Source organism: Danio rerio, chromosome 8 (genome assembly GCF_049306965.1).
Source record: "Danio rerio strain Tuebingen ecotype United States chromosome 8, GRCz12tu, whole genome shotgun sequence".
Taxonomy (NCBI): domain Eukaryota; kingdom Metazoa; phylum Chordata; class Actinopteri; order Cypriniformes; family Danionidae; genus Danio; species Danio rerio.
The window spans coordinates 29,475,719-29,503,564 of NC_133183.1; the positions used below are offsets into that span (position 1 = coordinate 29,475,719).

Here is a 27,846-nt window from a genome sequence, read left to right on the forward strand (position 1 = left end):
AATTATCTCAGCTCCAACCAGCTGCACTCTCCAAAGGACAAAGAGGAAATCCAAACTGTCCAAAAGCTGCTAAACAACACGTATTACTGAACTTCGGAAAGAATGACTTTTGCCCACCAATTAGCGGTAACCATATGTTGCCATGTTACTCATTTATGGAACTGTAACTGCTGTTGATATTAGTCTTTTGGCACCTCAGGGTATATTTCTAATAAGCACCACATAATAACATAAAATAATATGTTTAATCACTAATATGAAGTTATCATGCAACCTGTATGAAATACCAGGTACATTGTTCAAACATCTGGATCTGAAGCCACAGAATTATCAAAGAGAGAAAGAGAGAGAGAGAGATTGCACATCTGTCCTGTATAAATCTACTGCCACCTAGTGGTTTTCATTGTAGTTTTGTAGAGCAAAATGTATTATAGTTGTTTTTTCAACTGCTAACAAGTAGCTTTGCTTTCATTTAATTAGAATTGGTTATTAAAACCAATTTACAACACTATTATATTTATCTCAGTTCATTAAAACAAACTTCTGTTACAAAACACAACCCATTATCACAACACCATTCAATCTTAAAACCATTAAATGCATTTATCAATTGGAATTAATCATTATTACAATATTATTGATTTAACTGTGTTTTTGAAAACTGATGAAAATTTTGATTCATTGGATTGGAAATGAATTCAGTAATGTTCAACTTAAAATATTTATAATATTATGTCTAGGGGCCCCAACAGTGCGTGGGCCATTAGAATCATCCAACCTAGGCTCATTCTAAAAACGTACCGCTATAAACATTTATGGAGAGTGCCAAATATGTCCCAGGAGGTTCATTTTTATTTTATTTTATTTTATTTTTTTGGACTTTTTGTTTTTGTGAATTCAGCAGAGGCCGCTCTGTAGGTTTTTTGAGATCTCAAATTTCTCTAGCAAGTGCCATTTGCGCCTGCTGTTCTCACGTAAATCCACCAGAGGCCGCTGTTGACTGACTGACTGACCCACCCTCCTCCTTCCCTAAACCCAACTAATAGTGTTTTTAAAAGCACCGATTGATCCTCCCACCCACTTCCCTAAACCAAACCAACAGTTTTAAAAAGCAATCCAGAATGAAAAAGCCCTCGTCTGATTTTTTTACATTTTTCAGATTATACCACATATACCAGTTTATTTACTTGTTTATTAAATTTTTTTACTTTTGTCTTTGTCTTACCCACTTTCTAGAACCGTTATTCACCAAACTCAAACGCCGTCCATAAATACTTGTAAGAATCAGCTCTTTGGTTTAAATTATGTTTAAACTTTGGGGATTCGAATCAAAGATTCGAACATGATTCACATAGAATTATTTAAAGCTTACACTTAACTTAAGTATTTGTCCAGCAAATAGAACGTTTAGTGTAAAGCAATCCTGTATTATATTATTACGTGGCCAACAATAACAATATAAAAACAGTATCTAATTATTTAATAAGCAAGGTAGCAGTATCTGAAGCTGAGGCATTAACTTATAAAGCACACAACACACCAACACGGATCTTAAAACGAAACAAAAGTTTATTGCTACTCTATAACACAAAGTACTAATCTACGTAAAACAAACAAACGCACATACATACACACACGCACAAGCAGTTTGAGGAGAGTTTTGACTGAGTGGATTTAACTTCTAGCCTTTGCTAAGTTCTTAGCATTGCTACCTGAGAGAAACCATAAAAGCAGAGAATTTCGCTATTCTTTACTACTTAAACATAATTCACACCAGATTCAGTAATGGGTAGAAACCTTGTTTGTGCTACTTGCGTTCTGATGTAATTTGGTTTCCTCGACTGGTCCAAAGGGAAATCCCGGCGAAGCTGATTGGTCAGCGTAGCAACTTCAGTGACGTGATGGAATTCCCTTGTCGGTGAAGAGGGGTTTCCTTAGTCGGTTGCTAGGGATACGGATGTTGGACAAGGCGGCGTTCGAAGTCCTTCCTGGGTTCCTGTAGTTATGATGAGTTTCAGAGTTTGGATGTGTTGACCCAATGGCTTGTTATTGAAGCGGTTGCACAAGCAGATCGGGGGTCGAGCCGGCAGCAAGTGAAGGTCGCGGTCTGCTCCGTGATGTAACGAGGCTTCCGGCGAGGCGATGTAACGGCCACAGCACGAGAAGAGCGACGTCCGGGCAGCGACGGCGGTGACGACTGGCAAAGATGACCGGCAAAAGACGACGATGAAATTCCTTTGTTCAAAGTTTTATAGGCTTTGGTAGAGGCTGGGTCTACACAATACTTGTCCAATCAGATAAGGTGCGGGGTGGAGTCACACCCCAATTCTGCCCTCTAGGAGGCCGGGTTGACACCTGGTGTGGGTGCTGCTTTGATAGCATAGTGGTTAAAATAAAGTCTTATAACATCGACACTTTTCATAGTATGGTTTCTTTATATAAACCAATGCATTTGAAATGTTCCTAGCTTTCAATCGATACCAAACATGAAGTATTTCACAAACATTCTGTAGATTTCATTTGTCACTGAGGGCTATTACTCAATAACTATCCATAACAGTTTTGTTAAACACATGGAACATGTACACACAAAAACCTACAGAAACATAAAGCAAACATACATTACTCAAATAAACTGTTTTACTTAAATGTCCATTAAACTTTGGAAGTGTTTCTGATCGCTTCTGTGTCTGCCTGAGAATGTGTATTCCTTGCAGACGCCAAAGGGCACGCGAACCAAAAGGTACTTCTCAAAAACCGGTTTGGTGGGTTTTTGATTGTAGAGCCTCTTATTGTTTTAAGGTGTAAAGTTAATTAACACGCAACTGTGATGTTGACTGGCTAGTTATCCTGTGGATTTGCCTTTTGCTGGGTGCCTGTGGATTGCTTTGAAAATGAAATCAATCTCAGACTCGTAGGCACCAACCAATCTTTTAAGGATAACATGGTCTGTGGCTTGTTCGGTTCTGTAACGATCCGTTGACTCCCCACATCCCCCATTTGGATGGTGATGTTCCTGGCATGAACATCGGCAGACACTGGAACAAGAGGCATAGGTAGAGAGAGAACAGACACACAAGACACAAACCACATTTCCATTCCATAGACTGAGTTCTGGTGCAGGTTTTAGCTTAAATTGTTCGGGTTAAGAACACAAGGTGTAGTGTAACATTGCCTGAAATAATTCAAATTTAGTTATTTAGCTAGTTTACTTCATGGCGAGTATGGAGTGGCGCTAGCTTCAACTTAAATAAGCAATAATTCTGCAGCAATTGACACTAATTTGGGAAAAGGAGTCAATCCTACTTTTAGGCCCTGTGCATGAATTTGCAGGAGTTCCCTGTAGAGGGGACTGGAACTGCAAATCAGTTAGGGAGAGAGAGAGAAAGAAGGAAATCAAGAGGCATAGTGATGTAACAAAACAAGGTAGGTTAAAAACCAGCAATAACAGTGTTGCATATGTGGAGTGGCTCCTCTCTTACTAGAGGTTGTTCTAGCAGTGCTGTAGAGGAGAAAGTATTAGTGTTGTGTTCAACTAGGTGTTCCCTAGAATGTCAAAGGTTATGTTAGTATGTAGAGGGTAGAACAGTTGATCTGTGTCAAGTTGTGGTCCTCCCCCATTTGTTGTTCAATGATGATAGAGCAGTCAAATGTTCATCCAGTAACGGAGGTAGCGGAGTTTGGCATGGGTCAGGAAGGGTTTCAGGACTGAACTGAGGTTTGTCGGAGAAGTGGCAGACGACCCGAACGGCACTTTTGGGAGCCTAAGGGCTTTCATCTGCAAGTGTTTGTTGGTTCAGGTGATTGTTGCTTCTCCGCTCGGCGACTAGTCAGGCTGAATCTGCTTTTTCCTTTTCCCATTTCCTGTCCTCTTCTATGCATTTGAGAAACTCTTTCATCATCAATTTTACCAGTTCTTGAGGGTCAAATCCCGGTGGGGCATTTTCCTCTTGCTGGGATTGATTCTGAGCGTTGTCAGGGTGGAAGTTTTTGGAGTACCTTCGTTGACTCCTTGGACTTGATGATCCAGGTTTTTGATGTCTTCCCTTAGATGGTGACCAGCTTTTGTTTGACCCCCATTGGTTTCTTTCCCGGTGGTGTTCAGGTGAGCGTCGTTGTCCACGCGGTCCATCCCAGTGACTGTTCCTTTGTTTAGGTCTTGTGTCATCGTAGGAGTTCCGTTGTCAATTGGACGAAGACGCATTCCACGCTGGGGATGGTGGTCTCACGCTGTTTGGGCATTGGGCACCCTCTAGTGCCAGTTCTGGATTCTGGGTGTTAAAGTCAAGAACTTTTGCAGTTTTAGTGTTCTTCTCTAACACCATCTTTTGTTTGTCGTGGGCTTTCTGTGTCAAATCTCGCAATTGCTGGATGCTCATTGTTCGTGGGCATGCGAGGAGTACTCCGAGATGTTGGCTTACTGCAGGATGGAGGTTTCTCAGGAAGAGAATCTTAAAGTTCAGGTCTTCTTCCATATTCGGTTCGTAGCGAGTTCCGAAAAAGGCTTGCCTGAGTCGGTTGTAGTAAGCATGTGGGGACTCATTGCGAGCTTGTTTTGTCTCCAGAGCACTTAACAGTCCTTGATCTGATTCAGGGTTTGCAAACTCTCTGATGAGGGCTTCTTGGAGCAAACGGTAATCGTTCTTTACCTGAGCCGGCTGTCGGTCCAGGAAGCTGCGCACCTCAGTGCTGGATGTGGCTCGAAGCAAATACAGTCTTTCTTTATTAGAGACATTAGGTCTCATTTCCAGATGGAAATCAATGTCTTGCAAATAAGCGTGGACCTCCAAACCACCTGACACACTTGGATTAAACTTGCCAATGTTTCTGGCCAGCTTGTCAAGGTCTTTAAGGTCCAGACTGTATGACGATCTGTGACTGGCTATCACAGGCTCTCGTCGCTGTGGGGTAAGGTAAGGCTCTTCAGAAGGTGTTGGCGAAGATCTTCTGCATGGTTTCTCACCTCTTTCAATAGGTGAGAGCTCAGGAACAGGGGATCCTGTCCTGCTTGGCAGGGGCGAGGCTGGTGCACATCTTGTCTTTGGAGGTTCATAGCGCAGTGCATAGGCATGCCTGAGTTCACTGGCGGACTCCTCTTTGATGTCATCCACTTCCTGCATTAGTCTGTCGATCTCATGTCTTGCTTCGCTCAGGTGAGTTTCAAGGGCTTTGATTCTGGCCTTCTTGTCTCTTAAGTCCACCTTCGCTTCCTTCAGTAGCTGTTCAGCATAATCTAGCTTGTTAGCGACGTCAGCGTGGTCTGCTCTGGCTTGTTCTCTTTCTTCTGTGACGGCTGTTAGGGCTTCTTGTAGTTTGTCGATCTCCTCTGTGGTACCTTCATCCACCTCATGTGGTTGTTGAAGACGTTCCTGAGCCTCTAGCTCTAGCTGCTCGGTGCGGGCTTGCAGGCGTGTCAGCTTGTGTTGGAGTTGGGAGGCGTGTCTGTCACTCAATTTGAGGGTGGCTATGAGTGTGTGACTCAAAGTACCAGTGATTTTGGCCAGCTCCTTGTGGTTGAAGCTTTGACTTGGGTCTTGCTTCATGATGCTGTCTATGTTCTCATCCAATTGGTTTTGCGTCAGGGGCTGCAGTGTTTCGGCAGCTTTAGGGAGGAGACTGCCTGTTACAACGCTCAGCCATGTTTCCAGGTCCTTCCAGTGGCCAACAGGATCTTTGGAGTGAGCCATGTTTTGCGGCGGGGGGAGGACTTAGGATTTTAACTGACACAGACCTTGAAGAGAGATAGAGAGGAGAAAGAAAAAAAACAAGGTAGAACAATGCAAACAGAAAAGGAGAAATGTTAATGTGCAATGTTAAGTGTGTACTAATGTTGAGTTAAGTGTGGTTCTCTGGAACTGTGGTCCTCTGGTGGGTACGCGTGTCTAACTGGTAGTCTCTGTGGAAAGAGTCAGTAGCACAGACACAGTGAGAGAACAAAGAAAACAAAAGTGATAAGGAGACTAAGGAGTAGGGTGAAAATCTGTAGTTTCCACTTTCCTAGAGAGAGGGTTCCTTTAGCTTTTGTTAAATATAAAATAAGATTTCTAAATACCAGGACTGAAGTTGCTATTAACTTTCTTCTGAAGTGACAGAAAGTAGGACAACAATAACAGTATTGGCTTCTGAATAGGATTGACTCCGTACACCAAATAAATTGTTTCTGGATGCGTGTTTAGAATTGGATCTAACGACGCCTATCCTCTTGTTGACCTGATGAGTGAGAAAGGAGGGGTGAGATCAGACAATTTTAACAATTAAAAGTGTTCAAGTGTCCCAAACATCTATTAAATGTTTCTAAAATTCTCTGCTTTTTGACTCTCACAAGCACAATCCTTAAACCAGCATCAATAGTCCAGTAAAAGAAGATAGTTGAAAGAGATAACAAAGGAGTTATTTTCTCTTAGCATTAGGTGTAATTAAGGATGTCAAAACAATGGCACTGTTGAGTTGATACTTCAAGAAGTGTTGGTTTTATAGTGTTGTATAGTAACCGCTTAGCCTACGTAGTAGAAAAATGTAATTTTCCTTTTGAATTTTGGCTAATTGGAGGGCTACTGCTCTAAGACTAGGCTCAATGATGACTTAGGTTGGTACTTAGGTTGGACTGTCCAATTGCATCAATAAAGCAGCAGGGGGAGCACTGTCTGTTAGCAGGCTTAAAATAACTAAATTTAATAGACTAAATTCAATTTTGAATTGAACTTAACTTTAAATCTTTAACGTGGTAATAACTTTTATAAGTTATCATTAAGATTGATAAGAACACTTATGACTAAATTAAATGATTAATTATTGCTAAAATGATAAAGCCATGCATAAATGAACCTTTAATGAAATTAAAATTTCAAAACAATGAAGTTGGTTAGAGTAACATTTAATGCAGTTTATCATTAAATTAAACAATTATAATTCATTTAATCAGTGAGTCTTATCCGTATAAATAAACAGTTATAGGAAATGGGTGTTCCTAGATGTTGATGAATGGAAAAAGTATTTATACTTGTACAGGTCAGAGAGCATTAATTTATAAAATAAAACCAACAGCTTATGTGAGTTCAAACTGATTAAATTCAACCGGCCAGGTACAGCAGGAAAAACAAAAATAAAAATAGTAGTGATTAAACTCAGCAGTTAGATCGTGCACACTTTGATTAACTTTGCATTTGTTAACTTTTCCAAGGTGAGTAAAGAGAAATAACTGAGATGCAAGAGTTATTTCAAACATCAGCCATACAATGCATTTAAGACCACTAAATGCTACGTGCTATCTATTAGCCTTCGCTGCTACTGGAAATGCATAGACTTCAATGCAAACGCGTTAGCGTTAGTTTAGCTTAGCTTCACGCTATGCTCTTTGTTTACAATTCAAGCTGGCGCTGGCGCTGGCGGGCTGCACATGCACTCTTGAATGTAATTCCGGCAAGTCTCTCTGTACTTCCGGACCAAGGTTGCTGCTATGGCAACGACCACAAAGTGGAATAATAGCAAATTTCACAGTATCACTTGAGATGACGGCGCATCTCACACTGTTCAAGCAAAAAGCACTAGTTAGATTTTCTATCTTAACAGTACTGAACGATTCTCAACTTATGAAAGTGAGATAAAATTAATCAACAGGATTTCTTAGATTAATACAAATCGTGACAGAGATATGGGGGATCTCAGCACTCTGTGTTAAGTCTGTCTAGACTGCAAACACATCCGTGGATTCAAACCACAATTTCAATTGATCAATTTCAAAACTTCTCCTATAAACTACGCTAGGCAGCTCTCTCTGAGCACAGCGTTTTAAATAATTTACTAAGTCTTAGCAAATTACAGGGCAACAAGAATTTAGTTAGCTATGCTAAATCGGTTACCAGGAGAAAACACAGCTGAGTTTCCAGCCGGGAATCGCGGCGTACGAAATCATACTGTGAAGGCCTTATATAACGTTATGAGATAAGCACAAAGGAATACGCTTTGTCTTTCTCTACATGCGCTTTAGAGCGGCTTACAGTTTGTCTCGGCGGACAACTTAAATGAAGTTTTACTTTCTTAACAACAGTAAATGCAGTCAAGCAATAAAACAAATGGTACCACAATGAAATTGTGCAGTAGCAAAACTTTTGTTCCCTCTAATCTATTCTTTCCGGACAAAAATAGAAAAGAATTACAACGTGATTTCTGGGTTTTGTGCTTTAAAAGTTAGATCTGCGTGCCCGCATTCTCCACCACTATGTAAGAATCAGCTCTTTGGTTTAAATTATGTTTAAACTTTGGGGATTCGAATCAAAGATTCGAACATGATTCACATAGAATTATTTAAAGCTTACACTTAACTTAAGTATTTGTCCAGCAAATAGAACGTTTAGTGTAAAGCAATCCTGTATTATATTATTACGTGGCCAACAATAACAATATAAAAACAGTATCTAATTATTTAATAAGCAAGGTAGCAGTATCTGAAGCTGAGGCATTAACTTATAAAGCACACAACACACCAACACGGATCTTAAAACGAAACAAAAGTTTATTGCTACTCTATAACACAAAGTACTAATCTACGTAAAACAAACAAACGCACATACATACACACACGCACAAGCAGTTTGAGGAGAGTTTTGACTGAGTGGATTTAACTTCTAGCCTTTGCTAAGTTCTTAGCATTGCTACCTGAGAGAAACCATAAAAGCAGAGAATTTCGCTATTCTTTACTACTTAAACATAATTCACACCAGATTCAGTAATGGGTAGAAACCTTGTTTGTGCTACTTGCGTTCTGATGTAATTTGGTTTCCTCGACTGGTCCAAAGGGAAATCCCGGCGAAGCTGATTGGTCAGCGTAGCAACTTCAGTGACGTGATGGAATTCCCTTGTCGGTGAAGAGGGGTTTCCTTAGTCGGTTGCTAGGGATACGGATGTTGGACAAGGCGGCGTTCGAAGTCCTTCCTGGGTTCCTGTAGTTATGATGAGTTTCAGAGTTTGGATGTGTTGACCCAATGGCTTGTTATTGAAGCGGTTGCACAAGCAGATCGGGGGTCGAGCCGGCAGCAAGTGAAGGTCGCGGTCTGCTCCGTGATGTAACGAGGCTTCCGGCGAGGCGATGTAACGGCCACAGCACGAGAAGAGCGACGTCCGGGCAGCGACGGCGGTGACGACTGGCAAAGATGACCGGCAAAAGACGACGATGAAATTCCTTTGTTCAAAGTTTTATAGGCTTTGGTAGAGGCTGGGTCTACACAATACTTGTCCAATCAGATAAGGTGCGGGGTGGAGTCACACCCCAATTCTGCCCTCTAGGAGGCCGGGTTGACACCTGGTGTGGGTGCTGCTTTGATAGCATAGTGGTTAAAATAAAGTCTTATAACATCGACACTTTTCATAGTATGGTTTCTTTATATAAACCAATGCATTTGAAATGTTCCTAGCTTTCAATCGATACCAAACATGAAGTATTTCACAAACATTCTGTAGATTTCATTTGTCACTGAGGGCTATTACTCAATAACTATCCATAACAGTTTTGTTAAACACATGGAACATGTACACACAAAAACCTACAGAAACATAAAGCAAACATACATTACTCAAATAAACTGTTTTACTTAAATGTCCATTAAACTTTGGAAGTGTTTCTGATCGCTTCTGTGTCTGCCTGAGAATGTGTATTCCTTGCAGACGCCAAAGGGCACGCGAACCAAAAGGTACTTCTCAAAAACCGGTTTGGTGGGTTTTTGATTGTAGAGCCTCTTATTGTTTTAAGGTGTAAAGTTAATTAACACGCAACTGTGATGTTGACTGGCTAGTTATCCTGTGGATTTGCCTTTTGCTGGGTGCCTGTGGATTGCTTTGAAAATGAAATCAATCTCAGACTCGTAGGCACCAACCAATCTTTTAAGGATAACATGGTCTGTGGCTTGTTCGGTTCTGTAACGATCCGTTGACTCCCCACATACTTTTAGCTACATAATTCGCGATCTCCAGAAATTTATATAGGGCTACATTTTCAGAATAAGCATGTTGAAATTGTCCTAACTAAAAGAAAGGGCTAAACCCATAATGTGAAAAGAAGTCAGGGTAAGGCAGAGAAGGAAGTATTTTAGTTTGGAGGACGGTATAGTTTTCTGCAGCAGGAAAGCTTTGTACTCTTACACAGACAGTTCTGTTAATGCAACTGTTTATCAGAAGTTCCTTCAGACAAATGTGATTCCTTCTCTGTGTTCATCTGCCAGCAAGTTTAATGCAAGACAATGACTCCTGTCTCACAGCAAAAGAAGTAAAGCAGATCTTTGAAGGCGAAAACACTGAATTAATGAAATGTCTAACTCGGTGTCCTGATATAAACCTGATTTAAAGTCTGGAAAAATCATTGAGTGCTATCACCTTCAGAAAGTTTAGTTGTAATCATTCTTTGTGCTACAATTGTCTATTTTCTGTCAATGTGGTGTGCTTTCCACAAAATTATTATTATTATTATTATTATTATTATTATTTTATTGAAGGGCTTGGTTATTTTGTAAAGCCATGTCTACTTCCTTGGTATATCCCCAACCAAAACCCCTTGAATGATGAAGATTACATTATTTATGTGAAAGTCAAGTGTTTTTAAATTGTTCTCTAATTGTTATCTCCACCATATGTATATATCCCAACATACCATAGTCTCACACAGGACAAATGTGGTCTCAGATATTGTAAAATAATTGACTGTTGTGTCTGTGTTAATTAAAACAGTTTAACTCTAGTTGACACATTTCACATGTTGTTTAAATTATTTTGCCACAGATTGTCTTACATATGGAGATAACATGCTTGTATACATACAGTGAGTAAAGTAAGTACTAAATATGTCATCATTTTTCTCAGGAAATATATTTCTACAAGTTGACTTGAAAATTTAATTAATAAAGCTAGTCATTAACAACCAAAGTACACATACACATAAATGTGTAATAAAATGAAATGACAGAAAAAGTATTTAACACATGAAGAAAGAGAAGTGTAAAAAGGCATGGAAAGCCCAGACAGCAGCTGAAATCTTCTCTCATTGTAAACTAATGTTAGCTGCTTACATTGTAAAAAAACCCTGGGTTCCAGAAAATTCCTTCATGTTGTCCCAACGCAAATTGATTAAGTTAACTGAATTGTTTCTTTTACAAATATAAATAGATTGAACATAAAACAATTAAGTTATCCCCAAAACAAACTCAAGAACTGTGTTGATTTACTACATTTTAAATAAGTAGCTTGAACAAGCAGAAAAAAACAATTTTAAGTGTTGGTCCCAACACCTACATTACCAAGATTACCACAACACAGCCAAGAAAACGTTCACCTGGTTTCAGAAAACAAAAAGATGCTAGAATGACCTCAGATTTTCATTCATTAATTTTCTTGATGGCTTAGTCCCTTTATTAATCCAGGGTCGCCACAGCGGAATGAACCGCCAACTTATCCAGCAAGTTTTTACGCAGCGGGTGCCCTTCCAGCCACAACTCATCTCTGGGAAACATCCACACACGCATTCACACACACACATTCATACATTAGGGACAATTTAGCCTACCCAATTCACCTGTACTGCATGTCTTTGGACTGTGGGGGAAACCGGAGCACCCGGAGGAAACCCACTCGAACATGCAAGACAACATGCAAACTCCACACAGAAACGCCAACTGAGCCGAGGCTCGAACCAGCGACCCAGCGACCTTCTTGCTGTGAGGCAACAGCACTACGTACTGCGCCACTGCTTCGCCCCGTCTCAGATTTTGTAATGCTCAATCATTCCATTGTTCATTAATTTTCTTTTTGGCTTAGTCCCTTTATTAATCAGGGGTCGCCACAGCAGAATGAACCGCCAACTTATCCAGCACATGTTTTCTGCAGCAGATGCCCTTCCCCATCACCCACCACCTATCACTGAGAAACACCCATACACTCTTACGTTCACACTATGGCCAATTTAGCTTATTTAATTCACCTAAAGTGCATGTATTTGGACTGTGGGGGAAAACGGAACACAAGGAGAACATGCAAACTCCACACAGAAATGCCAACTGACACAGCTGGGGCTCAAACCACCGACCTTATTGCTGTGAGGCGATCATGCTACCACTGCGCCACCATGACGCCCTCATTCCATTGTTATATCTTTTTTTCAAGATCATTTTGTTTTGTAACATCACGTCACACTGTATACAAATATAAACTCACAGCTATTTCATTCGCCGTTCATCCTTTTGAAGAATTTAAATCGTTGATACACTGTTAATCAGTGCAATGCACTTTATGTTGATGGACAGTACTAGATGGTTTCCGGTAACCTTATATATGTACGTATCACATTAGACAATACTGTATATACATATGCAATAACTGAAAACATAGAGAAAACCTTTGTCTGCATGCAGCAGCACTTAACTTTTGTGATGTTTTCATTCTTTGCAAATGTTTTGTTCTGTTTACTTTCCCCGAGGATGGTGCCAGTTCTGTCTCTGCATTTCACATTCTCTCTGCATTTCATATCTTAATAACATCTGCCTGAAGCTGAACAAAGACATTTTTCAGACATTTAAATTGATAATTGCAATCGAATTGCTGAGAGATATATGGATTGTATATTCTTAAGGGAGATAGAGATGAGAAAATGAATGTTGATGATGAAAACAAACCGAAGAAAATAAGGTTTTGTTTGTTATTATTGACTTTATCACTTCTTACCCACTGCCACATAGCATAATGTTTTAGAGACTAATTACAGTATGGCTTATTGTTGAAATGTTTTTGCAATTTGTTTGACTTACTATTTGACAGTTTAACTGGTACACTGCACATATAGGGGCGGTATCTTTTTAAAAGGTACAAATTTGTACCAAAAAGGTCCATATTAATACCTCAAGGGTACATGTTAGTACCAAAAAAGTATAAAAGTGCTTTTATTAAAATTTGTAGGCACTATTATTAACATTTGATGTATCAATATGGACCCTTCAGGTACAAATATGTGCCTTTTGAAAAGATACTGCCCCAGTGACAGCTCGCGTACCTTTATTTCTGAGAGTGCACAATACTTATCATTTATTTATTTTCCTCCGACTTAGTAATGAACTGCCAACTCATCCAGCACGTTTTATGCAGTAGATGCTTTTCCAGCATTCATGACAGTATTTATTTAATTTGGGTGACACTGTGGATCAGTGGTTAGCATGATTGACTCACAGAAAGAAGATCGCTGGTTTAAGCCCCTGTTCTTCCCCTGTTGGTGTGGGTTCACTCCACTGTGGTGACCCCTGATGAAGAAAGGAAAATTAAAGAGTTATTTATTCAAATTTGTTAATTAATGAAAATAAAGGAGTTAATTTATAGTTTGTGTTAGCTCATGGTACAATAATAACAAGAACAATTTTGCATTTAAATTTTGAACTATAATCAATAAATGCTGTATAAGTACATTCATAGTTTATTTGTCGTTCATTCATAGAACCTTATTATAAAATATGACCATTTTTTTTTTTGTCACATTCAACCATCCTCCATACATAGCGTTTTATTAAATAAAATTAATATTATTACATTTCCCTTGAACATTTCACATAAAAATTGCTATTTCTGTGCATAATGTATGAATGTATGAGTATTCATAAGCTCCATCTCTTGAGACAAGAAACTTAAAACAGAAGAATATGCAGAGAATATTATGCAAACAATCAAACAAACATTCCTTGGTGTACTTATTTGTTTAGATGGGAGTCACTTTTGAACAGCCTTGAAATCATCTTGAGTTTGGTGTTATCAAGCCTAAAGGAAAATCCATTAATAAAGGTGTTTAGACACGTACAGTAACAAACGTACAGTAAAGTATGCATCAAAAAGCAATTTCGCTCCTGCGTCAGCTTGTAATTACGCTAGACTGCCTCTAGATGTCACTAAACTCTCTTATTTTTAAAAAAAGATGAGAATTCACTGACGGGGACACCCAAGAACACACTCAGGAGGAACAAGTTGTACAGACAAAACTGTCAGCAAGTCATCTTAACGTTTGTTTACCTTAAAAAATCTTCTTTTAAATAATTAGAAGAGCTTTCTTCTTCAGCACTACGTAGATCAATTAGTTACAGTGATAAACATGATGACGTTACCTTTAGAAACGCCTGCAAATGATGTTGCTACTTTCAGAAATGGAAGAGCAGATCTTCAGGCCTTGTTCATCATTGGATGTCTGCAAATCTGCTGTTGTTGGATAAGCCCAAAATGGACATTAGATTGAGCAAGTCAATTAGCCTAGCAAGAAAACAGAAAACAGGCGGTCAAAACCCTTATAGCCAACTCAACTGCAAAAGCTAATATTGCACTTTCAGTTAACACAATTAGGATATCTTCAATATTGTCTTTATGGCTATCGGTCAATAGCAACATACAACCTGTTTAATTAGAACATGACAATTTCCTGTTTTATTACTGCACACCAGGTTGTCATCTTACGGAAATATAAAGTCATCACATCACACGAGATTTTGTAGTTGTACTTACATAAACAGTGGTCAGCAAAAGCAGATGCGAGCAATAAAAAGTTATATTTTATTACATTTGTAATTATTAACTTGTTCAGTCGAATAAGCATTATTTTTAAACTTCTGTTTTAAAAGTTGCAGTGCTGCAGTAAACACCTTTTCATGGGGTCTCTGCATTTGCTGTGTAAGGGGAAAGTGGTTTATAGTATATTCATATATTCATGGTTTCTATGGAGGATTTTCCATCAGATAATCTTGGTTTCTCACTTGGGTAGAAAATAGGCTTGTTTAACTCGGCTAATTCCTTTTCAAAGCATCATAAAATAGGAGTTGTAAGTTATACAGTATGCATTGCATACTGTAGGTTATATAGACTCTTTTCAAATGATACAAAAATTCTTTAATTAATTGCAATGCAAACCACAAGCTAATGTTTATCAAGGTTTGGCTGTAAACCACAAATCTAAATTCACACACGTTATCTCCTTATTGTAAAATTGTAATTTGTATTGTAAACTCTATTACTTGAAAACTCAATGACAGTTCAGTTTTGATACACAAAAAGATCTTCATTGCTTTATTGTGTATCTTTGTTATCAAATGGTCACAAAATGTGACATACAGTTTCATATTTCAGCACATATTGCCTTTTAATACATCTTTTTCAGTTAAATCATGATTTAATGTGTGTTTACACTGGTAATTTGTAATTCATATATCTCGCAATAATGAAAAACACAAATTACTTCACATTGATCTATTTCTACACCTGCATTGAAATGCATGGATCAAACACTGAAATGCATGGGATGAATACTATGCTGAGAAACACCAGACATATTTGCATACTGTCCTTTTTGAGTTAAATCCTTTGTCCTATTGTTATTTGGTTAATTTGGTCCATGCTCATGTTCATTCACTCCAACCGCCAAAGAATGTGTGAAGCAGACTTTTCATCATTCTCTGTCTGCTATAGTGATAACAAAGGCTTCGTGTTCAGATTTAGTTGAATACACCAAACTAATTAGGTTTTTGCACATTGCAACTAAGATTCATCATAAAAACTTATTTAAGAATAACTTAAAATAACTCGTGTTTACAAAAAAAAACACACACTAAATGTTCATATACAATACAGTTTTTTCTACATTTTTAACAAAACACTGTATAATATCTTATAACACCAATGCCAGTGGTTCACTACTGTATATGATTCACTCACTTGTTCTCAGCTTGTTACGAATCGGATCCTCTCAAGTGAGCTTGGATGAATGAGTCAGTGAGTTATTCACTCAAGAAATGATTGGATTGACTTGTAAATGATTCATTCAAGCAGTTTTTATGGGCCATTTGACTGACATACAAAGAGATTCGACTTTTTTTCATTTATTTGTATTATTTGTCTTTATGTATGTAATTGCATTTGATCTACCTCTTTACTCTAATAAAAAGTGTTTATGATTCAATTAAAAGAGTCATCTCTTAAGAGACATTTGTTTATGAATCAGAATAAACTAATTGTGCTGTTTGTTTATGATCGTTTATGATTCACTAAAAAGAACCAGTTCATAAGAGTCATTTGTATGTAAATCATGTCTTAATTTTCATGATCGATTTCTGTCCTTTCCATACAAACTTATTGATTAACCTTTTCTGATTTGATTGATTCATTTGTTTAATAAATCAGACCAGGGTGGCGCGGTGGAGTAGGTAGTGCTGTCGCCTCACAGCAAGAAGGTCTCTGGTTTGAGCCTCAGCTGGGTCAGTTGGAGCTGGAAGGGCATCCGTTGTGTAAAACATGTGCTGTATAAGTTGGCAGTTCATTCCGCTGTCACGACCCCGGATTAATAAAGGGACTAAGCCAAAAAAAGAAAATGAATGACTGAATGAATGAATCAGACCACATATGGCCATTTATGATTCAATTAAGAGCCAGTTCGTAATAGCCATTTGTTCATAAATCTGAATAAACTGAATGTGCTGTTTGTTCCTGATCGTTTATGATTCACTAAAAAGAATCAGTTAAGAGTCATTTGTTTGTGAATCATGTCTTGTTATGATTGTTTTCTGTCCTTTCCATAAGAGCTTATCGATAAACCTTTACTGATTCGAATATGATTCATTTGTTCATGAATCACACACATTTGACTGTTTATGATTCAATTAAAAGAGTCCATTTTTAAGAGCCATTTGATAATTAATCAGAATAAACTAATTGAGCTACAGGTTTTTGATCGTTTAAGATTCACTAAAGAGAACCAGTTTATAAGAGTCATTTCTTTGTGAATCATGTCTTATTTTTCATGATCATTTTCTGTCTTTTCCATAAGAACTCATTGATAAACCTTTTTTTTTTTTATTGATTCATTTGTTCATAAATCAGACGACATATGACCATTTATGATTCAATTAAGAGTCAGTTCATAATATTTGTTCATAAATCAGAATTAACAGAATGTGCTGTATGTTTCTGGTCGTTTATAATTCACTAAAAAGAACCTCGTCATAAGAAAAAAAAAATAGAAGATTCGACTCTTAATAATCCTTTATTCACGAATCCCAATGAACTGCATATGGTGCAGTTGGCACTCAATCAACTGGTCCTCCTTGCTCTTCGCCCACACCTCAACCCCCTGCCGCCTTTCATGCCAATGATGTCATTCTATCTTAACGGCTTAGGGGCGGAGCCACAGAAGGCAGCTCCGCCCTCTGAGCCAATCGCGATTGAGCACAACAGCTCCAGCAGCGCGTGTCCAGAGTCTGTGGGAGGATCTAACGGCAGCGCTCCGCTCCTCCACCGCCAGCAAACACTTCAACACACTGCGCCAAGCAAAATCGAAACCTTCAGCGCTGAAACTTCTGTCCGATAACAAGGTAAGAGTTAATTTATAAAGCACCGCGGGCTGGCATTAGCTCCGATTAGATACTGGATCAAGCAAGAGGCATTTTTAACGGCCAAACACTTCTGCAGAGAGCAAAGAAGTAGGTGTTGGCTTCAGAAAAGCGTCTTTTATGAAGATCAACAACTTGACGGGTTTCTTTAAAAGCGCAGAAAGCGAATACAGACCTGTTTTAATTGTGATCTAAGAGGACTCAAAAGCGTCGCTGAAGTTGCTGTGTGTTTCGTGGCGGTCACCACCTGTTTTCAAGCGCTGCTTGGTAGGGCAGTGTTTGTTTTTGGCCACAGCTCTAGATTCAGATGGATTTGGCTTGGAGTGAGACAACACCCCTGTTGAACACCCCACACCGTTGTTGTTAAACATTATTAGGTTATAAATTAGTTCAGAAATATCAACATAACCATAGACTTGGCTATGAACACATGCGATACCGTTCATTCATTAGTAAAACTTGAGGATGAAAGACCGCGCCTTGAAACAAAACAACTTACGTTAACTTTCAGTCTGTTTTTGAACTTTGCAGCACAAAGTGTGTGATGAATGATATCAGGCTAACTTACAAATGTGTGCACTATGCGTTCATCCTAAACTTTTAAAAAATGTCAGTGACGTGGTGCCTAATTTAAATGATTAAATCATTTTCTTGAAGGGACTATTCAAATTGCCACATTTTTTTCTAATGGCTGCTTACAGATACCTTTGAGGAAATACTGAAATATGCACTTACCTAAGTTGAATTATATACTCTTCCTAATTTATTTTTTAAAGCATATTTATGCTTACGTTACATTTGATCACGTCTCCCTGTTGAACGCCGCCATGTTGGTGTCACATGACATGCTTTTAGATAAGTTGCATTCAGGTCATATTTTGATTAATGACCATAACTAACGTTACAAGATTCCGACTAGTAAAAATCGTGATAATTTCTCACATTTTTTTAGAAGTGTGAACTTAGTTTCAGAGAGATTATGTAATAAGATCTAGAACATATTTATATAGTGCTTGCAGTTATTTATAATGATTGACTTTATAGGCCTGGGCCGGTAAAAGATTCTGACGGTATGATAACCTTGGATATAAATATCATGGTTTCATGTTATTGTGATTACTGCTCTAAAATATATTATTTTTAATTTTCTGAGTAAAAAACAAAATTTTTTCCCCTTTGTACAAAACATTTTATTTTGAGAAACAATTTAAAAAAAAAATTGGAGAAGTAAACAAGTTCATGTCGTTAGGAAAAGTATAGCAGAAAATTGGGCGGTTTTAAAACCTTGACTTTTCCAAACCGTGGTATATCTTGAAAATGGTTATGGTTCCATGCCTAGTCACTCACAGCCTTGTTTTCTTCAGTTTTAAATGGATGGTTCACCAATGAGTTGAATATCTTTAATTATGCTCCCTCATGTTGTTACAAACCCCTAAGACTCTCATTCCAGTATGTTTGTAACACAAATTATTATTGTTGATAAAAATCACAGAGCTCTCTGACCGTCCAGACAGCAGGCACCATGAAACATTTAATGCCTAGAAAGATACCAAGAACATGAGGGTGTGTATTTGATAGAAGAATTTTCATTTTTGTGTGATTTACTATCCCTTTAAACACAATATGAAGGAAATAATTTGCCCATTATATCAGTATATAACATATAGAAGGTGGCACTATGGTGTAGTGAGTAGCGCTGTCACCTCATAGCAAGAAGGTTGCTGGTTCGAGCCCTGGCTGGGTCAGTTGGCATTTCTTTATGGAGTTTGCATGTTTTTCTCATGTTTGCGTAGATTTCCTCCTGGTGCTCTGGTTTCCCCCTCAAGTCCAAAGACATGCGCTATAGGTGATTTGAATAGGCTAAATTGTCTGTAGTGTATGTCCTGGTCCACCCGGTTGGGGGTTAAGTGTTGGACTAATGACCCTCCTCATAATTATGAGATATTACGGAACACCAACATGGTGCGGCTAAATATCGACTTCGATATATGTAAACGGCCCAGGGAGTAAGTAGCTAACAAATAGAACAAGGCGTCAGTTGATTCTTTCTTTTTTGTGTGTGTCACGTTGTATCCTGTGTAGACAGTATCCATAAAAATAATGTTTTTTATTGTTGTGACTTGTGAGGCATGCCACTCACATCTGGTGTTGACATGGTGTAGGATCTTAAGATCCATACAGCTGACTCTGGTTTATGGACATTTGTATTATGAAAAAAAGCAACCATAAGATTAAAATCTTGCAATTTGAAGGGATTGTTTATGTTAAAACGTTATGTTATGTTTTATTTAAAAATGCTACTTTTTAACTTCGTAATCTGAAAACTAATTAAAAGTAGAAGGTTCCGTACAGACATTAGCTTATACATTATCCTTGATCATTCAATAACTTGTAATTAATTAACTGCTATTTTTATCTGTATAAAAAAACATTTAATAAGCCATCACAGAATAGATTTTCAAGAACCTGTTATTATCATCTGGGATTTCCTTGTTTGTCCTTGACCCAAGAATGTTTTGGTCAGAAACAGCTGCTCAGTTTTGTCGGCTACTGAAAGCGAAATGTTCATCTGTTTCATTTAAAAACTTGTTAGACAGGAATGATTCAGGTGTTTGTGTTTGAAGCAGTGCCTGTATGAAAACTTCCTTGCTTGTGTAGTTGTGTTCGGGAAGGAAGCTGCAGGAATTTCCGAGGTATTCTATCTGAGAAATACCACCTCCACATTAGGACGTTGTTTACATCTCCAGATATTTTTGGCTTTGATTCAAAATGTAAAGACCAAGCATTTCTGGGACTGCTAAAGAGTCAAGCATGAATTAAAATGACTCGCAGCCTAACTATTTACCAATTATTTTAGATTTTTTAATCTGTTGACTGTGAGGGTATATTGATTAGAATGTCTCAGTGTGCCAGTCAGGATAAGCAGGCAGTGCCAACAGGTGTGTGCCAACAGCCACAACACACTCTTTTTATGAGAGGTGCAGGTCGATATCTGGGTCATTATTCAGTTCAAACATCAAAGTATGGCTCACCCGTTTGATTCAGAAGCGGCCTTCAGGGCCTTAGTGGACATGAAGCTATAGATAGCAAGGTTTTGTGATGTAAACTCTGCCCATGCTAAATACTTGTAAAATAATAAAAACTGAGCTGACATTCTGTCTATTAATGAATTATTTATGTGTTTACTGAGTGTTAAAGGACAGGGAGGTTTGTTTGTTTATGTTTGTCTTTCATAGGCAGCATGTTTTAGAGAGCTGTTTCCTGCATGCTAAAATCAAGTAGTCCTCTGGGCCGTTTTCTTCTCCAGATGTGTTATCAGGCCGTTTGTGAAGTAGAGGAATGCTTGCTTCCACCCTATCCAATTTTCTTCAATTTGTAAGTTAGAAGTGTGAAGTTTTTTTTTTACCACCAAGTGCCATAAGTAATGGATAAAAAAACAAGTTTTAGACTTTTTATATTAAGTGCCCATGTTATGGAAAAAAAAAGTCTCGAACAACAGACTAATATGCAAACAGGGTCAAATACTTTTTTTAATTGTCTTTTAATATGCATTTTTATTTACCTAGTTATCCCAATGACTCCTTTATGTTTTGTTCAGCGAATAGTTTTCTTTTGTTGAAAGACGGCATCTATATTGGGCTATGGTAATTTCAAGACTGATTTGAATCCAATGTCTTTAGCTCTTAACATTTACTTGAGATATTACTGACTGGTTATGAGGATACCCATTGGGGGTCCATTCTTTGTAGCTCATTAAAAAAAATTTAAGATGATCTTTCAGATCATTGATGTTTTAACCCTGTGTGAACTGATATTTGGCTAATAGTTCTTCAAAAATGTTGTGAATCAGATTAAATTGTTGGGATGAATTGGTTTGAGATTGTGTTTGGTATGTGCTCGTGTTTGATGTGAGGGACAGGTCAATTGATATTCAAAAGCATGATTAGCAAATGATTAGAAGTATTAGCAGCTTAATGACATCATCTCATTAATTATCATTAGCCATTGTAGCAAAATTACAAAATTTGTTGTAAATGACAGAGTTTGTTAAATATGATATTCAAGAACTGTCCACATTTGTTTTGGGCTATTTGTACAGGCCTTTCACATTTTTTGGGATTGCATTCAAGTTTGTTAATCCCGTGGCATGAAGCCTCATTCACACTACAAGCGACTCGCAGCGGCAAAGCAACAAGTGAACACTCATTTAATTGGGCAACTTCCGGCAACTTCCATCTACGTCAGTGACCACGATCATTGGCAACCAGGTGGACATGTCGAGCAACGCGACTAATGCAGAGTTCAGACTGTATGATTTTTATAGTTGTGGTGTCACAAATGTTTTCTCACTGCATGACTATCTGGGGTAGTGTTCTTTCTGTGCTGTGTTTACACTGTAGGATGGATTGGCTACAGGGGGTTTCTCACTGCATGACTTTAAAATTTTATCTACACAAAATGCATGTGAGCTTGAACTACATGCCAACTAGAAATGGTGGATGCGGTTCTCCCGTTACAGGACACTTTCAAAACTAGGGCAGCTGAAGCTCCACAGAAAAAAAAAAAAAATTAAAAAAAAAAAATATATATATATATATATATATATATATATTACAGTATTATCCCCTTCAATACATGTCTTATTTCTATAAAAATTTTGGATCAGTTTTTAAAACTATAACCTACCTTTTTCTATATTGTAGACAGCAACAATAAAAAACACACATCATACTCTGCATTTCAGTTATTTTATTCAACTGACTTTTTTACCAAAACTAAAGAGAAACATGGCTTCTGGTGTGTGACCCCCTATACTCAATCTGCGCTCAGGTCTCTTCTCTAGACCGCAACTCCTTGCAGCCATAACCAATCAAATATCAGACCACCGCCCAAATACCAGCATGAGCATAACCAATCAGAAAGAAAACAGTTTAATTTTAGAGCCAATTGATCATTGCTTTCATGCTTGATCATCTCTGATGCAATAGAGTAGTAGATTAATCAAATAATTGTGCAAATCCCTAAATTATAATAGAAAGAATCGCAGACAACTTTGTCCAAGCTATGTCTCAAAACCAAACACACATGAGAAGTGACATGAAAGCAATGCAAGGTCACGTAATGTATCTTTCGTTATTAACTAAGTAATGGAAAAAGAAGATTTTAGTGGGGCAAGAAATTTACTTATTTTGCTCACCTGGCTTTTTAAGAGAATTAGCAATTAATCCTCAATTTTTTTTTTAATTTTTGACCTGGTAGTGGTCATGCTCAGATGACACATCAAACAGGCATGCTCCTGTCAAATGTCCACTAGGTTTCCCTACATTTCTTGGGGCCAAATAAACTAAAATGAGTGCTTTTGACTTCTCCCCAACCTCCTGCTGGCCTGCAGATACTAGTGGATGCTGCTGCACTTATTGTCTGTAGGTAATCAGCGATGTTATTTTCAATCCGAACACATTTCACACAGTATGATTTGAATTGCAGACAGGTCCAGATATTTAGCATGCCAAATATCTCACAGGCGTCGGCGACTCATCTGCGATTCTCTCCGATGGCGTCTTTGATAGTTCACACTGTGTGAGTGTCACTCGCGTGAACGAGCACCATTTTGCATGTGATTTCAGGTATTTGTCTGCGATTTCTCAAAACCTGTGGTCGATCAGGGCTAAAATCATTCAGTCTGAACTCTGAACTCGGCATATGTTGAGAATCCTTTAACTTTATACAAATGAAGAGCGACTTTCTTGAGCGATAGGCAATAGGAGCACTATTAGAGCTCACGTGATCCTCTCTCTGCTTGCTCAGAGGCTGGTGTATTCTTCGTGTTGTAGACCTACACAGTCCTGCATTTGCAGCTGATTGCCACCCAGAGCGACAGTCAGTTAAAAAGTCACTGCTTATGCGAATGACTAAGACATAGCTGTTTAAATTGATTTAACATCAACAAAGCATTTTTGATATTTGAGAAGTGTCTGTATCTCTTGTGCTGCATCAAATAACCATCATATTAGCTCTCAACTTCCCATCAATTATATGATTATTCCATAAAAAATAAAAAAAACTCTCAAAGAGAATATTACCAGAACTTATGTTAAGCTGCTTTGACTCAAACGATATTGTATACAGTAAGTGCTATATAAATAAACATGAATAGATACGAATTAAATATTAGCCATGCCTGTAATCATGCACTTTTAGAAATTCTACCAAACTGGTGTGAAATCTTTTTAAGGTACACATTTAAGTTCTACAGCTCCAGCCAGGTATATTAAAAGTATAATTCTCTACCTAAGGTGTACATATTAGTCACTAAAAAGTACAAAGAAAAGGTACTACACTTGACCTTTTGTGGCAACTTTTTACTTTAAGTGTAGATTAATATAACAGTTTTAATTTTAATTTATAAAATTAAAAAAAAAAAAATTGTTGCAATATTTTTATTGGCCCTATAATGATAATTTATACAACACTCTTGTACGAAATGTCAGCAGGTACATAAGTATAATTGTTGCTTAAAATGACAAAAATAATCTAGTTTATATGAAAAACAGGTTTGAGCTCATAGACCTGTTGCTATGACAACAACTCTTGGATGAGTTTTGAAGAACGAAACTATCCTGGATTGTGTCATCATCAATATTGTATTTTTGCATGTTGGGGTTATTTGTCTGACATCAGGCTGCACAATGTATCGTTTGAGCATAGATATTACAATTATTAGATAATTTATTAAAAGTTAAAGCATTTAGATATTGTTTTAAAATAGTTTATGCAATAATGACCATCGATGTTGTTTTTTTTTTTTTATTCTCTACCCGAATACTGTCAGACTCTCCAGAAAACCATAAAGTACCGTTTATTTGAATTTTATTTTTGCTTTGTTGTTATTGTATGCTTGCCTTATAATTTATTATTATTTTATGCAAACACACTGTATAGAAAAAGATTTGATCAGTCCAATTGATCTAAATAAATGAAATCTTTCCAAATAGAGCTATTCAATATATGTTGTGAAATTTTATTGCAATATGTATTCAGGAAACAAAATATCACAATGCAAGACCTTTCCACAAAAGAGACCTCAATTCAGCATTCACATATACTGAGAGAGGCAGCTTCATTGCTTCAACTGAAAAGACTTAAAATGTTATGAACTTATCCACATTGAGTTGTTGAAACCTCTGGATAAATTAAACTGCCGTGGGACAGATACGACTGGTGGGCCATAACACCATACTATTTAACAAGGGTCCTTGAAATCGTCAATGTCTGCTCCATTCAAATTTGAATACAGTACTTTTTTCATGTGAACTGCTTGTAAAACCTTCGGATTTCATGGGTTTTTGTTCTGGGAAGTTGAGACCCTTCAAGAATGAATCGTGAGGCTATATTGGTGGACATAATAGACAAAAAAATTCACACCAAGCTCAAATTTAAGGCACATACACACCTCATTTTAATAGTTAATGTTTGAATGTCTCACTTAAAATTATTGTTACTAATCGATTACATTAATTTTAAATGAATGTAGTTGCACTTTGAATGACCCAAGTTTGAATCCTGATTCTTTGGCCTGAATAAGGTTAAAAACCCCCTTGATTCAACAATAGGTCAACAATAGGTCAACAATATTACAGCTGGATTTCAAGTGTTGTGCAGAAAAGGAAACCAGAAATAAATGTTTTTTATTGTTTATTTTTAAGCTCTCAATAGCTTACTGAAATTTACTGAAATCTCATTCAGTAAATAAGTAAATATAAACAAACAAAACCACGGCAAAAACAACTGGGCATGTCCTGACTAGCATCTGCCAACTTTTTTCCTGACTGCTTAAAGATCATAATGTTGTGTGTGATGTCACTGATTTTGAGTTATTGTGCATGGGAAGCTATTTTCGGGTCAGTGTGAGCCTCTGGGCTACACTCCATTTAGTCTCTGATGGCGATTTGATCGTGTGAGAAAAAGGGGAAAAAAGAAGAGAGGACAGTCTTTAATTAGGACACCCTCTTTTCTCCAACTCCCTCTCTCTCTAGGAACAAGAACAAACATTCAAGTAGGTCAAACCCTTCTGCATTTTCTGTCCTTTTAGTATTGAGTAATCTGCCCATTCTATTTAGCTATAGCGTGAGTCTTTTCTTTTTTCTTTCTTTCTTTCTTTCTTTCTTTCTTTCTTTCTTTCTTTCTTTCTTTCTTTCTTTCTTTCTTTCTTTCTTTCTTTGAAAACAGCAATCACACTCACTGTTTAGAAATGTGCTGTTTACATTATTTACACGCACACAATATTAATCTTTGTTTCCATTAAACTTAAGCACAGGAAGTTTAATTAAAGTTGTGCTATATTCGTTCCAGATTGTTCCGCCTTGATGTGTGTGTGATACACTAGAAGTGTTTCCTCTCTCAGTGTGATAAGGAAGCCAAACATCGGGGAGGCCTCAGGAGGCCTTTAAATTAGAGTTTAATCTTCTGTGCTCTGCTCTATTCTGCCGTGTGGAGAATCTGATCTAAGGATCCGCTTCTGCTCCACAGAAGCGTGAGGCAGTTGTGTGTCGTTTGCTGTTGATTGGCTATCACCCTTGGGGTCAATGAATCCTGTAATAAAAGTGTTGCTGTAGCAATCGGACAATCTGCAGCAAGTGTCGCTGGGATTGTGCTTCAGCAAGTGGTTTGTAAAATACCTCATATGGCTTTCCTCACACAACACACACACACCCATTGTCAAAAAATATTGTACTCTGTAAAAAAAAAAAAAAGAAAAAATGAAATCCAAAATATTTAAACCCTTTTTTATACACAGAAATTGTGTAGATTAATTGTTGGTTGTTGTGACTAGTGTGAGGTAATTAATTATAGATTAATGTGGCTGAGAGCAGATTACACCAAATGTGTTTTTTTTTTTTTTTTTAATGTCGCTAGGCAATTAAATGAATGAGTTGCGTATTGTACACGAGTATTGCTGTTGATTTTGGTATAATTTTAATATTGAATAATATTGTGATATTCAAGATTTGTGAAGTTATACAGCTCTGGATAACTCAAAACCGTAACCACTAGTTTTTTTCCTCTATCTTCAAAATTTTCTGTAGTCATTCTGACAACACAAACACTGCTGTCACCTCAACGGAAACCCCGCCTCTGCTTTCATTTAATTGGAGAATGAAAAAGATGACTGACGTAGCGCATTTGGAGTTGACTTTTTTTTTTTTTTAATTGCTCATGGCACTATGACAAAAATGCGAGGAGCAACCGGCAGTTCAAACACAAGGTGTGCAGGGCACATAAGCAGCGTGCAAAATGCTTGCTGTCATTAGTAAATCATGTAAATCAATCTGCACCTCTCAACGCAAAAAGTGTGTTTGGTGTTATCGGCCCCTTAATATAAATTTGTTGTGGTATATTTTGTTGTCATAGCTTATCTAGAGTTATTGGGTAACGTTAACAACAAAAATGTGCAATTTTCTAAGCAGATTTTCACCTGAAATTTTATAAATCAGATTATTTATAAATCAATGAGTTATGGAGGATGGGTGCTTTAACTAAAGAATATGATTGGTTACCAACCTCATAGATACCTTCAGTCTATCTGTATTGGTTTATACAGGGTTTCCGCGGTAGTAATGCACAGATCAGCTGAAATGACACCTAAATCCGCGGCTTCATACTAATCATCCACCGCCACCCGCCCACACATACACCCGCCCACCCAACCTGACCTGATCGTCACTTTAATAATTTTAAATCTTTGTATAAATGTGTCTGAATGTAGAAGCAGCCTACTTAAGCAATGCACTGCTTTTTTGTGCTTTAAAATTAGAGGTGTGAACCTACACTGGTCTCACATTTCAGTTACGATTTAGTAGTTAGTTTCAATTCGATATCACGGTGCATTGACAATGCTTTCCATATACAGTTTTATATTGTCTTCACAGCACAGCAATTCTTGTTTTAAAATGTATAAATATATTTAAATTTATAAACTATTTGTAATACGGTTTTGTCCTTTTAATACAAACTGTCAGATATATAAAAACGTACCTTTAAACAACACGAGCATTTATAGCGAATAAACAAAGCTAAATATCCCACTCACTTTCTGAGCCTTGTCTACCAAGTTCTTTTTTTACACCCCTTTGATTGGTCACACACTCAACAGAAAGGTTTGTGATTGGCTCTTATGCGCTGGCGCTCTTCACAGATGAAGATTTACAGATGAAGCAGCGGCGATCACAGCTGCTCCATGATGGACGCAGTGGAGAAAACTCTGCAGACACATGCTCGTGTCTGGATCCAGAAGTAACACTATAACAGCCGAGAGGAGAGGAAAGGTCACGTCAGCAGGTCAAATGGGCCACAGTGAGATAGAGAGAGAGAGAGAGAGAGAGAGAGAAATGGAGTTTACTTTCATTCTCTCAATCGCAGTGAATTAGGGGCTTCTGCTGTAAGTGTCAGTGAAAGATTGTCC

At 37.6% G+C, this 27,846-nt stretch overlaps 2 protein-coding genes and 1 long non-coding RNA gene across 3 annotated transcripts in view; 1 reads left to right on the forward strand and 2 right to left on the reverse strand.

Annotated features, from left to right (window-relative positions):
- Positions 1–1,551: 1,551 nt before the first annotated feature.
- On the reverse strand, positions 1,552–9,168 carry LOC101883064 (uncharacterized). Its single transcript, XM_073910451.1, has one exon. It carries the CDS (start codon positions 5,685–5,687, stop codon positions 4,185–4,187), a length of 1,503 nt encoding a protein of 500 aa, XP_073766552.1. The 5' UTR covers positions 5,688–9,168; the 3' UTR covers positions 1,552–4,184.
- A 1,705-nt stretch (positions 9,169–10,873) lies between these two features.
- On the reverse strand, positions 10,874–14,262 carry LOC141375640 (uncharacterized). Its single transcript, XR_012384392.1, has 3 exons — positions 14,121–14,262; positions 13,028–13,779; positions 10,874–12,829 (listed from the first exon to the last, which is right to left on the reverse strand). It is a non-coding gene; the product is annotated as an uncharacterized lncRNA (long non-coding RNA).
- A 3,043-nt stretch (positions 14,263–17,305) lies between these two features.
- rhocb (ras homolog family member Cb) overlaps positions 17,306–27,846 on the forward strand; it is a 69,016-nt gene continuing 58,475 nt past the window's right edge. Inside the window, 1 exon segment of the mRNA NM_001002445.1 lies at positions 17,306–17,366. The gene's annotated coding sequence lies outside the window, so the exon portion shown is untranslated.

Bases quoted from the DNA above. Each gene is read 5' to 3' on its own strand.
- LOC101883064 (XM_073910451.1), bottom strand. From the start codon at position 5,687: ATGGCTCACTCCAAAGATCCTGTTGGCCACTGGAAGGACCTGGAAACA.